Source organism: Heterocephalus glaber, unplaced genomic scaffold, assembly GCF_053883595.1.
Source record: "Heterocephalus glaber isolate CG9 unplaced genomic scaffold, H.glaber_assembly_v1.0 deba00001553, whole genome shotgun sequence".
In the NCBI taxonomy this organism is placed as follows: Eukaryota; Metazoa; Chordata; class Mammalia; order Rodentia; family Bathyergidae; genus Heterocephalus; species Heterocephalus glaber.
The window spans coordinates 25656375-25669080 of record NW_028258344.1 but is presented as its reverse complement, the minus strand read 5'-3'; the positions used below and the strand labels follow the sequence as shown (position 1 = coordinate 25669080).

The window sequence follows — 12706 nt, the reverse complement described above, 5'->3', positions numbered from 1 at the left end:
AACATTGTTGACATATGTTTAGCAGTATGTGAATTTATTCACACATGGATTGGTTTATATAAAAACCAAAGATACTCCATTACCTCTGGCGGTACTTAAGTATATACACTTGGCTGAGCTTTTAAAAGGGACAAAAAAGCATACTATGGATGTTTCAACTAGATCACATTTATGATCTCTTCCACCTCTTACTCCATTATTATAAATATTCAAGTGTTTTCTGTTTCCCTGAATGTGTATCCTTTTATTACCTATATTAGCCCTTTATAAGCCATAATTTGCTTTTCTGGATGCCACTTTACCAACCTTTGTTCTGCCCTTGGGATATTCTGAATTATTTTCTTAACATTACTTCTCTGAATTAATTTATATTGGTTTTCTTTTGGAAAGATTCCACTAAAAATCTATTCATCTCTTTATGACACCCTGTCATCATCAACCTGTCTGGCCCCACCTGAACCCAAAAGCTCATTTTTTTAACATAGGTTGACATCTCCTTTATGTAGTAACTACATCAACCATGTTCTTTTCGCTTTACAAATGAAAAGAATTAAGGCTCCACATTTACGTTTTCACATACACATAGAGTTGTCTCATAGTCCAAAATTGCTTTTTAGAAATGGAGCTTATTTTTGTTATAAGGACATTTGGTTATCTGCCTTCTTCTTAACCTATTTTGGACTGCAAATTGTGAACATAAGAATGACCTTATTTCATTATTTTTAAATTTTTGGTGATTCATAAGTCAGATTTTTTTGGTGATTCCGAATTTTTTTCTCTTAAACTATCTGGGAAATACTTAAGTAAATTATTTTTGCTTAAATTATTATTTACTTTTAAAATATTTAAGTTAAATAGCAAGGACAATCTTTAAATTGCTTTAGAGTAAATACTTTTCATTTACTTTTGAAGCATCCACCAAAAAACAAATGGGGTATGAATTGAATGTTATATTTATTCATAACAGGGTAATGACTTCAGTAGACTAGCTGAGACTAATATTTCTTTGAAAGTCATAAAGAAGCTATTCACTACTTAGATTGGTCTCTTGTACCACTGTTCTGAATTGTGTTTTGTTTCTCTAGTATGTAATAATAAATGTGATTTTTATTTATTTTCATAAGACTTTAGAAAACGTCTTGAAGATCTTTGCATCTTCTATAGTTTAATATTTGTTATTTGTACCCACACTAATTTTTTTTTTTTTAACTTTGAAAAGCCTTGCAGTGAGAGAATTTCTTTGTCTGGATGATCCACCGGGTCCATTTGATAGCCTAGAAGAAAGCAGGGTAAGTGCTGTATTATATATCACATGAAAGAGGAACAAATAATACAGTACAATAACTATATTGTTCCTCAAATGGATTAGCACACAACAAAATATTTCAGACTACAGTAGTTTTGCACAGAAAGCTTTTAATATTTCAGCCAAAGGTTTCTTTCATTGAAATATGTGGAAGTTATACATGCTGTGTAGTCAGTGAAGGTCTAAAATTAGTCATTTTTTTTACCATTTAAAAAAAATAAAAATTATTCTGGAATTTAGTTTTGTCATTTAATAGTATTATTTGTGTGTTGAGTTTTCTTCCATCTAAGTATCCAAGCACCTACAATTAAAACCAAACACAAAACTCATCCTCAGAAGTAAAAGTGATTTTCTATTACCAATTCAGCTCATACTTGACACTACTCAAATTACATTAGTTGACGTGGTAAAGTGACCTACTTCTTGAAGCAATGGGATAGATTCACAAACAGATTTGGTAATATTAGATTAGCTTGGATCTTATGCAAGTTCTCCCCCCAAATAGTATTTAAATGGTAAAAATACAGCTGGTAGGTTTACAGTGCTTTTCAGTTAAACTGAGATAGTTCTATTTAAATGGTAAAAATATAGCTGGTAGGTTTATGGTGCTTTTCAGTTAAACAGATAGTTCTTTGTGCTGGCATTTTTTGTTGTAATTTTTTTAAAAAAAAACAATAGCCTATTGAAGTAAAATCTTCATAAAACTAATCCATTTGTTATTTTATTCCATTGTAAATATATATTTTAGTAAATTTATATGCTGTGCCACCATCATCATAATCCCATTTTAGAGTATTCTCATCATCTTAAAAACAAAAATTTCTATAAGCCATTTTGCAGTCAGTCTGCACTCCCAGCCCACTAATCTTTTCACTCTAATTTGTCTTTTCTAGATATTTCATATAGAGAGAGTTATATATGTCTATGTGTGGATACGTAGATAAAGATATAAATATAAAACTAGTATGCAGTATTTATACTCTTTTTCATCTAGCATCATTCATTGAGGGTATTTATAGCCTTTATTGCTATTTCATTATTTTTCATTACTAAATGGTTTTCCATTGTATGCATGTACATGTACCACATCTTCTTTATCTAATTATCAGAGAAATTTGCATTTCTAGTTTTGCACTGTTATGAACAATACTATATGAACAATTTCATAGAACATGTTGTTTATATGTTCTTTCTTCTTGGGTTGATCCCTAGGAAAGGAATTGTTTCATCATATATTAAGTTTATGATAGACTTTTAGAAAATGGATAAACTGTTTTCTAAAGTGGCTATATTGTATTACATTCCCACTAGTAGTACAGGATTGTTTCACTTTCAACATTTGATTAATTATCCATCTTCATTTCTGAATTATAGCTTCACTGATGGGTATTTCCTTCCAGCACTTTGAGTATATCATCACACTGCTTTCTGGCATCAATTGGTTCTGATGAAAAGTCAGTCCTTAATTATATTGTTGCTTCCATGAGTCATTTGTCCTTGCTTCTTTCAAGATCTTCTCTGCCTTTGACTTTCAACAATTGGATTATGCTATATCAAGGTGTGGATCTCTTTCTGTTTTTCATACTTTGGCTTTTGAGCTCCTTGGACTTCATAGGTTAATGGTCTACATCAGAGTTGGAAATTTGTTAGCCATTATTTCTTCAAATATTTTTTCAGTTCCATTCTCTCACCATCTTTGGGACTCCCATTACTTGGAAATTTGTGTGCTTCATGTTGTACCATATATCTCTGAAGTGATGCTCATTTATCTTCACTTTTTCACTCTTCTGGAGATTAGATGATTTCTGTTTATCAATCTTCAAATTCTTAGATTATTTTTCTGTTGTGCCAGATCTGCTGTTGAGCCCCTGTTGTTAACATTTCATTTCAGTTATTTTTCAAGTCTAGATTTTCCATTTGCTTATTTTTGTCATTCTTTCTCTTTATTGAGCATCTCTATTGTATGATAAAAGTTTCTAATTCAGGTCAGGTATGTAGCTCAGCAACACAGCACCTGCCTGGCAAGTGCGAGGTCTTGAGTTCAATCCCTGGTACCTACCAAAAAAAAAAGTCTCTAATGCTATTAGCTCATTTAGTATATATAAAACCTGCTTTAAAAATCATTGTCCAATAAACCTGATACTTGAGGAAATTTCAAGATAACCTCTATTAACTGCTTTTCTTCGTGAGTATCCTTAGATTTACCTTGTTTCATGTCCCATAATTTTTTGTTGAATACTGGACATTTTAGGTGATATATTTTGGCAACTCTTGATTCTGCCCCTACCCCCAGACTGGCTGTATTTGTTCTTCTTATTTGTGTTTATTTAGTAACTTGCCTAAACTAAATCTCTGATGTTTGTTTTCCCAGCAATACGTGGTCATGCTTCTGAGTATTTTGTTACTTTGATTTGTTTAGAGAGTTAGCATTCTATTATAAGTGTACATTGGGATAAAGAAAATAATTGCTTATCATGCCTTTTCCACTTCATATATTCCATGATCTCATTACTTTAAATATAGTATTCTTTCTTCCTGCAAGAAATTCTTACATTTACCCTTTTTAAGGAATTGATTATATTTTCAGTATCTTTTAGTTCAAAATATAGTCTAGCAGGGCCAGGGATTTAGCTCAGTGGTACTGCGCCTGCCTTGCAAGCACAAGGTCCTGAGTTCTATCCCCAGTGCCGCAAAAAAAAAATATATACACACACACACACACACACACACACACACACACACACACAAACTCTCAGACATTATGACTAGATGGGGGAAGCATGGAAGTTGATTTAAGCTAGAGTTTCTCAACTTCCACACTATAGGCTTTGGGGGCTGGGAAAGTCTTAGAAGAGGGAGAAGTTCATTGCCAAGTGTGCTGTGAGTTTCAAGTTACCCACAGTTGGAATAACTGATTTAGTAATCATCAAAGCTGTTTCTCCCCAAATCTTCCTCAGCACTTTCCAAAACTTTACTTGAAAATAAATGTTCATTTGAATAATAAATTTAAGGAAATTCTGTGCTAGCTCTTCTTTAAAATAAAACTTACAATGACCTTGTAAGGTATATATCTATATGGTATGAGACTTTCTTAAGCACACTCTCATTTTAAGAAAAATTCCAAAATGACTTAATCCATATCCCTTGGAGTATAAAATTAAACTTATTCAAAGGATAATGAAATTTCAAAAATCTAGTAAATCTGTCTTTAACCTACTTCTCCCAGCACCCTGTTGAAGGCAATTGTTGCTTTCCTCTCATATACATGTTTTAAAAGAGGAGATTAAAGCTAGGGACATAAATTTAGTCTGCCTTCTTTTGGGGAAATTCAAATCTACTATTATACCAGTATAGTATAACTGAAAGAAATGAGATTTTACTAGACCAGCATTAATGAATAGATTATAATTATAATTAACTTTAAAGAAACTTTGAGTACAGATAACTAAAGCCAAAATCCTTAAACTTTTCTATTCTACACTTAAATTTCAATCTTCAGTTATTCTTCAAGAACTTAATTTTCTTGTTTTTAAATCTGAGAAATTCAGAAAGTAATTAATGCAATCTGAGTTATATAATGAAGCTGGTTTTTAGAATCATTTCCTAGCAGATTTCCCACTGATGGAACAGTTTGAACTCTTTATCACATAAGAAAATTATATAATCATAGATTTTCCTATAGTTAACAGTTGGAATATAAAACATTTTATAGTCTCATTATAAAGGCTAAATACTTCCATCAACATATTAGAAAAACTAAGACTAGGGCTGGGGATTTAGCTCAGTGGTTCTGCTGCCTGCTTCGCAAGCATAAGGTCCCAAGTTCGATCCCTGGTACCAATAAAAAAAAAAAAGAAAAAGAAAAACTAAGACTATTCTAAAAGTACAGCTTCCTACTCATATATACATCTTCCCTAAGATACCTTACTAGGATGGTTTTACTCTTGGAAGAAACCCAAGGATTTATATACATATGCCCTACAATTTAGCAAATAGTTTCTAAACAATTCAACTCAGTAGAATTACCTGGTGGTTAAATATCTTCTTCAACTTCATAATATGTGCTTAAATTACTCCCCAAATTTGATAATTAGTTTGTACTTTTACCAACAATACACTTTCTCATTGCTCCATATCTTCACAAATAGTACTATCAGCCTTTTAATTTTAACCTAATTTTCTTGATTACCAGCTGATGTAGAAAGTAGCTCTTTAAGACTTCTCTTTTGTAGATTTCCTGTTTGTATACTTTGTCATTTGTTCTGTGATTTCTGTTTTTCCCTACAACTCAGAACATAAAGATACTCTTCTGAATTTTTTCCCTATTGGCTTATTTGGCTTTTCACATCAGGTTCTTTAATAGAGTTAGCCTTTTTTGTGTGGATGGCAATCCATCCCAACATCATTTATTGATCGATTCCTTTACTAGTTAGAAACTCTTTGTCAATCATAAATCATTTGTTGTGATTATTTGTGGTCAGTCAGCTCTGTTGCCATAGTCTGTTTCTCTGTTCTTCTGCCAGTAGTATACTGCTAATTATTGTAGCTTCTTAAATTTTAGTGTCTGGCAGGGTTCTCTGCCTTCCTCTTCTTCAGAATTCTAAATTACAATCATATATAAGTACTCATTGGCTTTAGAACTCACCGTACCCAGTTCCTGTAGAATTTTGATGAGAAAAAAATGTTTCAGTCTTCAGTGCTTGCAGCGAACCTGTTGCACTTGCTAGAACTTGACTGAGTCACCACACCACCCCACAAGAGAAAATCCTTCATCACATTTTTATGTAATCAATTACTTTTCTGTCTTTAGTTTTAGGTTCTGTATTATAAAACAATCTCCTTAATATTAATCCAGTAAAATGTGAAAGTTCACATTTGGGAACTTTCACAAATTATTTCCAATTATATTTTTTCTTTTGGGAAAAATTCATTTGCTACTCCTTGGTTTTGGCAGTGCCAGAGTGAATTAAAGAAGAGTACCACAGTACCACGGTATTACTATTGCGTGGTTGATTTTATGCATTTATTTTTCTATGTCACATCCTTACTGAAATCTCTCCTTAGTTTGTAGATCCTTTCAGATTTTCTATATAGTCATATTCCCTACAGTATTGACAGTTACGTTTTTTCTTTCTGTTCCTTAATATCTGTCCTTTCATTTTCTTGTGTTGCTATGCTAGCTCAGACTTTTGGAGTTAAATTAAAGCCATTCTGGTGGGCATCCTTTTCCTCTCTCCCTGACTTTAAAGGAAATGATCCTGTGTTTCACTATTACATGTGGTATTATCTGTAAGTCGTTGGTAGTTGTCAGTTATGTTTGTTTATTGTCCTTGTTTGTGTTTTTAGATTAAGGAAGTCATCTATTTCTAGTTTGCTAAGTGATATCTGTGTTACTGATGCTTTTGCTTGCATTCATAAAGATGATCATCTAAGTTTTTTTCTTTGATCTTAGTGTGGTAAATTATATTCATAGATTTTCAGATGATAAAAAATTATTCATTTGTGTGATTAATTCAGAAATTCAACATATCTTTAATTACTGAATGTGGATTATTAGCAATTTTACTTAAAAGTTTCCAGTCTATAATTTTCCTGTTACTGCCATCATTGAAATTTCTATCATGATATACCAGTTTTCTAAGTTTTTGTTCTCCAGAAGTGTTTGAGTAGGGCTACAGTGATACTGTTTGTTCTTGAGCATTCCATAGAACTCTGAGTCTGGTGTTTTCTTTAGTTTTCAGATTTTTAATAACTATTCTTGTTTCTTTCTTTCTTTTTTTTTTTTTTTTGCTTGGTTTTTTTTTTTTGGTATTTTGGTTTTTTGCAATAAGGTCTTGCTATATAGTTCAGGCTGGCCTTAAACTCACTATGTAGCCCAGACTGGCTTCAAATTCATGGCAATCCTCCTGCCTCTGCCTCCCAAGTGCTGGAATTCCAGGCATGTGCCTCCATGCCCAACTTTGTTTCTTTAATGACTACTCTTCATTCAGATTATGTTTTGGGAGAGATCAATTTTGATAACATATCTTTCTGAAATTGACAGTACTGTCTATATTTTAAAATACCTGTATGTAAAATGGTTCATAGTGTATTCACATAAATTTTTACAATATTACTATGTCTATAATATATATCTGCTTCCAGATTCATTGGCTTACTACTGTAATAATTATCAAGAAAAGGGACTTGTAATTATAAGTCCATATGGTGCATAGGGACTAAATGCCAAGATAGTAGTGATCTAAAAACATGAATGTAGAGAACAAATCATTTTGATTGCATACATAATATTTTATTATGTTCCTTGATTCTTCAGTAATGCTCTTCAGAAAGACACTGCATCAGTAATTTTATTCTGTTCTTGTGTGTTTTTAAGGCTTTCTGTGAAACTTTAGAAGAGACAAACTACCATCTACAGAGAGAACTACTTGAAAAACAAAAAGAGGTAGAATCCCTGAAGAAACTGCTTAGTGAGAAACAACTTCACATAGACACTTTAGAGAACAGAATCAGGTAGGTTGTGATTCTTGTATTTGTAGTCTTACTAATTTAATTCCCAATGCTCTGGACTAAATGCCCCTCATATTTTAATATGATTTACCATGTTTCTCAATCTGAAAGTTGTACAATCTTGGCCTTGTAAATTGGAAAAATTGCCTTTTGATTTAATTTAGGAGGCTGCACTTTTTTTTTTCTTTTGGAGGCTGCACTTTTGAAGGATGGGAAACATCAGGAAAATCAATATTGCATTGTTCAGCCTAAACACTAACCATTGTAAATAGCATTTTTGTTTCTAGGTATATATGCCAACTTTTCACATGTGAAAGTTCTGGTATATCTATATTAGCATGTATTGAACTGATGCTGAAACTCATTTTAAATTAATTACAGCTGCGAATTTCCCTGTTGTCTCCCCTGGGGAGCAATTAGCCTTGTGACTACATTAGACATAACACCTGAAGACTACAAACACTACATGTATTCACAGAAATGAAAATATAGCCGTTTTATTAATGGAAAATAACTTTTTTCTTTTAAACATACTTTTAGAACATTGTCTGTAGAACCTGAAGAATCATTTTATGTATCTGAAACAGAAAATGGACAGATCCTAAGGGTAGAGTCCTCTGCACTCAAAATTGACCAAGACGTCTTGGACGAAGAATCTAGGTATATAATGTTAACTTTATTGTAGCCTAATCATTTAAATAGTTGCAAGAAAATTGTTCTCATACTCTGTATTTTTTATGAACTCAGTATTGTTATATTATGAATCTGCTGAGCTAATGAACTGTATAAGCTAGGTTCTCTCTAAAAATGTGTCTTTGGCATCAGCCTGTAAATTTTGAAGCAGTGTCTGGATTAACTGGGCTCTGATTAAGTTAATTTATTAGTTTAATAAATCTCAACAAATTACTTTAATCTTCTTCAATATCGCCCATTTTCCATTCAAAAAGTAAAATACCATAATAGCAACCATCCTGCCTATTGCGCATAGGAATGATGAAAAAATAATATATTTAAAGCACATAGAACTTTTATTGCATATCAATCCAGGGTAATTATTAATACTTTAGTGGTAATGTTTGAGCTATAATTATGAGAACAGTTTTATGTTGGTAAAGGTAACTGCACACTAGATTTTTTTATTGGTAAATGGTAATTTGGAGAATTAAGTTTTTTAAAATCTCCAAAAATATTACCTGACATATACAATTTAAAAAATTTCTGATAGAATATTTGATTACCTGTATATTAAATATTTAAGCAGGCTTTCCATGGGTAAAAGATTTTCAAAAGCATTAATAGTGAAATAGCATGCATCCATTCCTTCACTGACATGTTTCTCTCTTTTTACAGAGCTGATAATAAGCCACACCTAAGTTTTAGTGACCCTGAAAATGCTATATCAGAAGTGGAGGTGGCAGAAGTGGCATATAATGCTGAGGAAGACTAACACAACACAAGCAGTTCCCTCTCTTTTGACACGTCAGCAAATTTAGAATAGAGTGGCAAATGCCATTTAAAAAGAAAAAGACTGAAACAGTTACAGAAAGGAACAAGAATTTAAATGTATAATGTTTACATAATTTTTTTTAAGTTATTGGAATCATAAATATATTCACTGCTGCTTTTGTCTTTTATTCAGCCTTGTATTTAATACACTGAAAAAAATCTAGAATTCTGTTATCAATGCGTACATTCTTGAGTATTGTGCATAAATTATTATGGTGTTTTGCCTGTAATGTTGCTTCAGACTAGTGTGTGTGCCTGTGTGTGTGTGTTGGCGCCTGTTTTAAATTGCCAGTTATATTAGTCCAATGGAGTTAATTGCATGTTACTGTCTCTGTGATACATACTTCTTTGGTTGCTGACGTGACATAATTTCCTTAATGGTTTAAATCAGTGAATATCATAGTAAAAGTAATGATGAAATGAGTATTAAATGTTGACATGTTTATCACCTCTAAATAAAAATGACTTATTTGAAATGTTAATATATAAAAGAATAAGATGCTTTTTAGTACCAAAGGAAAATATTTTAAAGAGCTGTCGCCATACAGCTAAAGTGGCAAAATAGCCTTGATGCTAAAATCCAATCCATAATACCAAGATACTGTAAGTATCCTAGTTTCTTAATGTTATAGCTGATTATTTCCCACATAATCTTCATTTTAAATTTCTACCTGTAGATTCGCTAAGTTTGCCTCTTTCAGAAGACTACCTCTTTTTGCTAATCAAGGCATATTCTTTTGAAAATTAGAGTCTAAAGAATAAGGAGTTAAAGAAAACACAGTAAAAAGCCATATTTACTACAAAATTCCTGACTAGCTTGACACTTGACATTGCATTTTTATTTCTGTACATATGTAGATGTTGTTATATGTAGTATGGCTGATTTTCTTTTTAATATATTTAGCCAAGTGATGCACTTTATAATTAAACTATGTTGTGCCAATTGGTGAATTTCTTTAGTAAAGGTAGTGAACTGGAAGAATTATGTAGTGCCTTTACTATTTCACTTTTTACAAACATCTCTGAGGGTGTGAGTCAACTTCACAAAAAATGTTTATGTTTGTTTCAGCTCTGTGTATATTTATCGAAAGTGCCTTGTTTCATTTTTATAGTATGAAGTTATTTGTTGATTCTCTATTTCTACTGTTTTGCATATTGCTGTTAATATGCAGCGCTAGCATTTTTAAATCCCAGCTGGTGTACTGAATTAAATAAGCTTTATAAAACCTGAGAGAATTTTCCTGGGGAAACAGAGTAACAGTCTTTGGGTTTTTTCCCTTTATTATCTAAAAGTTTACCAGTATCTTAGTGCATAGTAAGTTGTGGTTGTTTAAAATTCTATTAACAAGGGCTGAGGATTTAGCTCTGGTTCCGGCGCCTGCTTTGCAATTGCAAGGTCCCTAGTTCAAACCCCGCTACCAAAAGAAATAAAATTCTGTTGACATAAATCAACACATCCATTGGCTGTTGTTAACTTTTGTTCTTAAAAGGAGATTATTTACCAAAGTACCTAAATTTTAACTCTTTGTCAGAATACATGGGTATTCTGGCTAGAAACATTTTCCACAAAGTATATTAGAAATGTGTTTATTATCTTTAGAGGCAGAAATAAATATAATAAACTAAAGTGCTTATTCATTTTTAAATTATTATTCTAGATTCTTAAAAATGCTTATGATGGGCCGGGGATTTAGCTCAGTGGTTCCACCACCTGCCTCCAAAGTGAGAGGTCCTGAGTTCAATCCCCGGTACCCCCCCAAAAAAAATGTTTATGATGAACAACCACGTAAATTAACACTACTTTTGGGCTGGGGATTTAGCTCAGTGGTTCTGCCGCCTTCCTCGAGAGTGCAAGGTCCCAAGTTTGACCCCCGGTACCAAAAAAAAAAAAAAAAACAGACAACACTATTTTCAGCCTAATAAAACAAGATGATCTTTGCCAAGTTCCATATGCTATAGTGCTACATGATTATCTTAAAGGGAACCACATATTTTAAAAATCCAGCTTTTCAGAAGACTGTATTTAAAGTTTTGAATCAGGGAAGAAAATTAGGTATTTATATTTAGAATTTTTTACTTTTGCATTTTACTCCCAGTATTATATTCATTTAATCATTTTTTTTCATTTACAACAGTAGCTGTGTTTTCCAGTGTTGAATAGCATTTCCCTTCTACTTTCTATGTTCTCCCTGTTCCTACAATTATTGTAAATTGAATTGTATTTAAAGGCTATATTTCACAGATGTGGAATGAGTCTGTGATTTTCTAAGTTTATATTTTATTTCACTCATCATCTTTCAGAAGCATTTGTGAATAGGTGCAGTGCATTTCATATGTAAACAATATTAATAAAACATTGAATGTAACTGAAAACAATTTTGTCAATAATCTTGTAACTTAAACTTTTAAGACTTAAGTTCATGTATAGGTAGTGCAACCATCCAACATAGCATTTTAAAATGTGCTTCTGTCTGCTACTCTGAGACCAGCCACTTAAAGTGCATTTATTTAGAAAACTGTTCCTCTTAAATCATCTATATAGTCTGGCTTAACAGTCTGTGATATTAGAAGGGAAGCATGGCCCTGGGTCCTGAAAATAATTTGTCTTGTTTTGAAATAGATTTTATTACTTATAGGAATAGAAGCGTTCAGAAATTATGCTGAAAGAAATTCATATGCCCAACTACTAGAGAGAGGAATCTCAATTTCATCTTGGGTGATCTGCAGAAAGTTACGTATTGAAGCACATTCCTGCTTATAGTATTACCTTTACTGCATTCTACTTTGTTTTTTGTGCCCTTGACTTTGAATGGCAAAAACAATCATTGAAACTTATATTTTCAATACATGTGTTTTTAAGATTGACAGCTGCTATATCACAGAAATCCCCTTTGTGAGGACCCAAAGGAAGAAATTGTCTTTGGGCTCACAAGTAGTAAAACCTGTGCTTTTCCCAAACAGTGAATTTGTTTTTAATCTTAAAAACTGATACTCTTAAACAATTTTTATTGTCTTTTGACAATAGGATATAGGTATATAGGATTGTATGGGTTGTACTTTTGTGTGGTAGACATGACCTTATTTTTTTTATCTTTTAAACTCCAATATTCTTTCCTATTTAACTTATTCCATTAGAACACATCTTTTTTATTCTGATATATTTGAATAACATGCAGCCCACGTAGGTTCAGTAAGTGAAAGGCAATAGGTGCTTCATGATAGTAGATACAGGTGAAAATAAGTATTAACTTTCAATAATACCATGTTTACAGTCTAATTGTAATCAAACTGGTATTAGCATGGGTCACATTATAGCTGAAGTCCTTCGCTGAAGTGTGACACATGAAACTTTCCATGGAGTTAAGTCTAACTGGAGGATTCTGC

General features: G+C 32.2%; 1 protein-coding gene across 3 annotated transcripts in view; it reads left to right on the top strand.

Moving 5' to 3' along the window:
• Snx16 (sorting nexin 16) overlaps window positions 1–12268 on the top strand; it is a 45874-nt gene extending 33606 nt beyond the window's left edge. For 2 of the 3 annotated variants that reach the window (XM_004841994.3, XM_004841993.4), the window contains 4 exons: window positions 1220–1289; window positions 7683–7819; window positions 8357–8476; window positions 9167–12268. In XM_004841994.3, coding sequence (XP_004842051.1) covers window positions 1220–1289; window positions 7683–7819; window positions 8357–8476; window positions 9167–9263 — 424 coding nt within the window. In that variant the 3' untranslated portion in view covers window positions 9264–12268. The remainder of the gene's footprint in view (window positions 1–1219; window positions 1290–7682; window positions 7820–8356; window positions 8477–9166) is intronic. The other variant, XM_004841992.3, reaches the window with a different exon arrangement.
• Window positions 12269–12706: the final 438 nt, after the last annotated feature.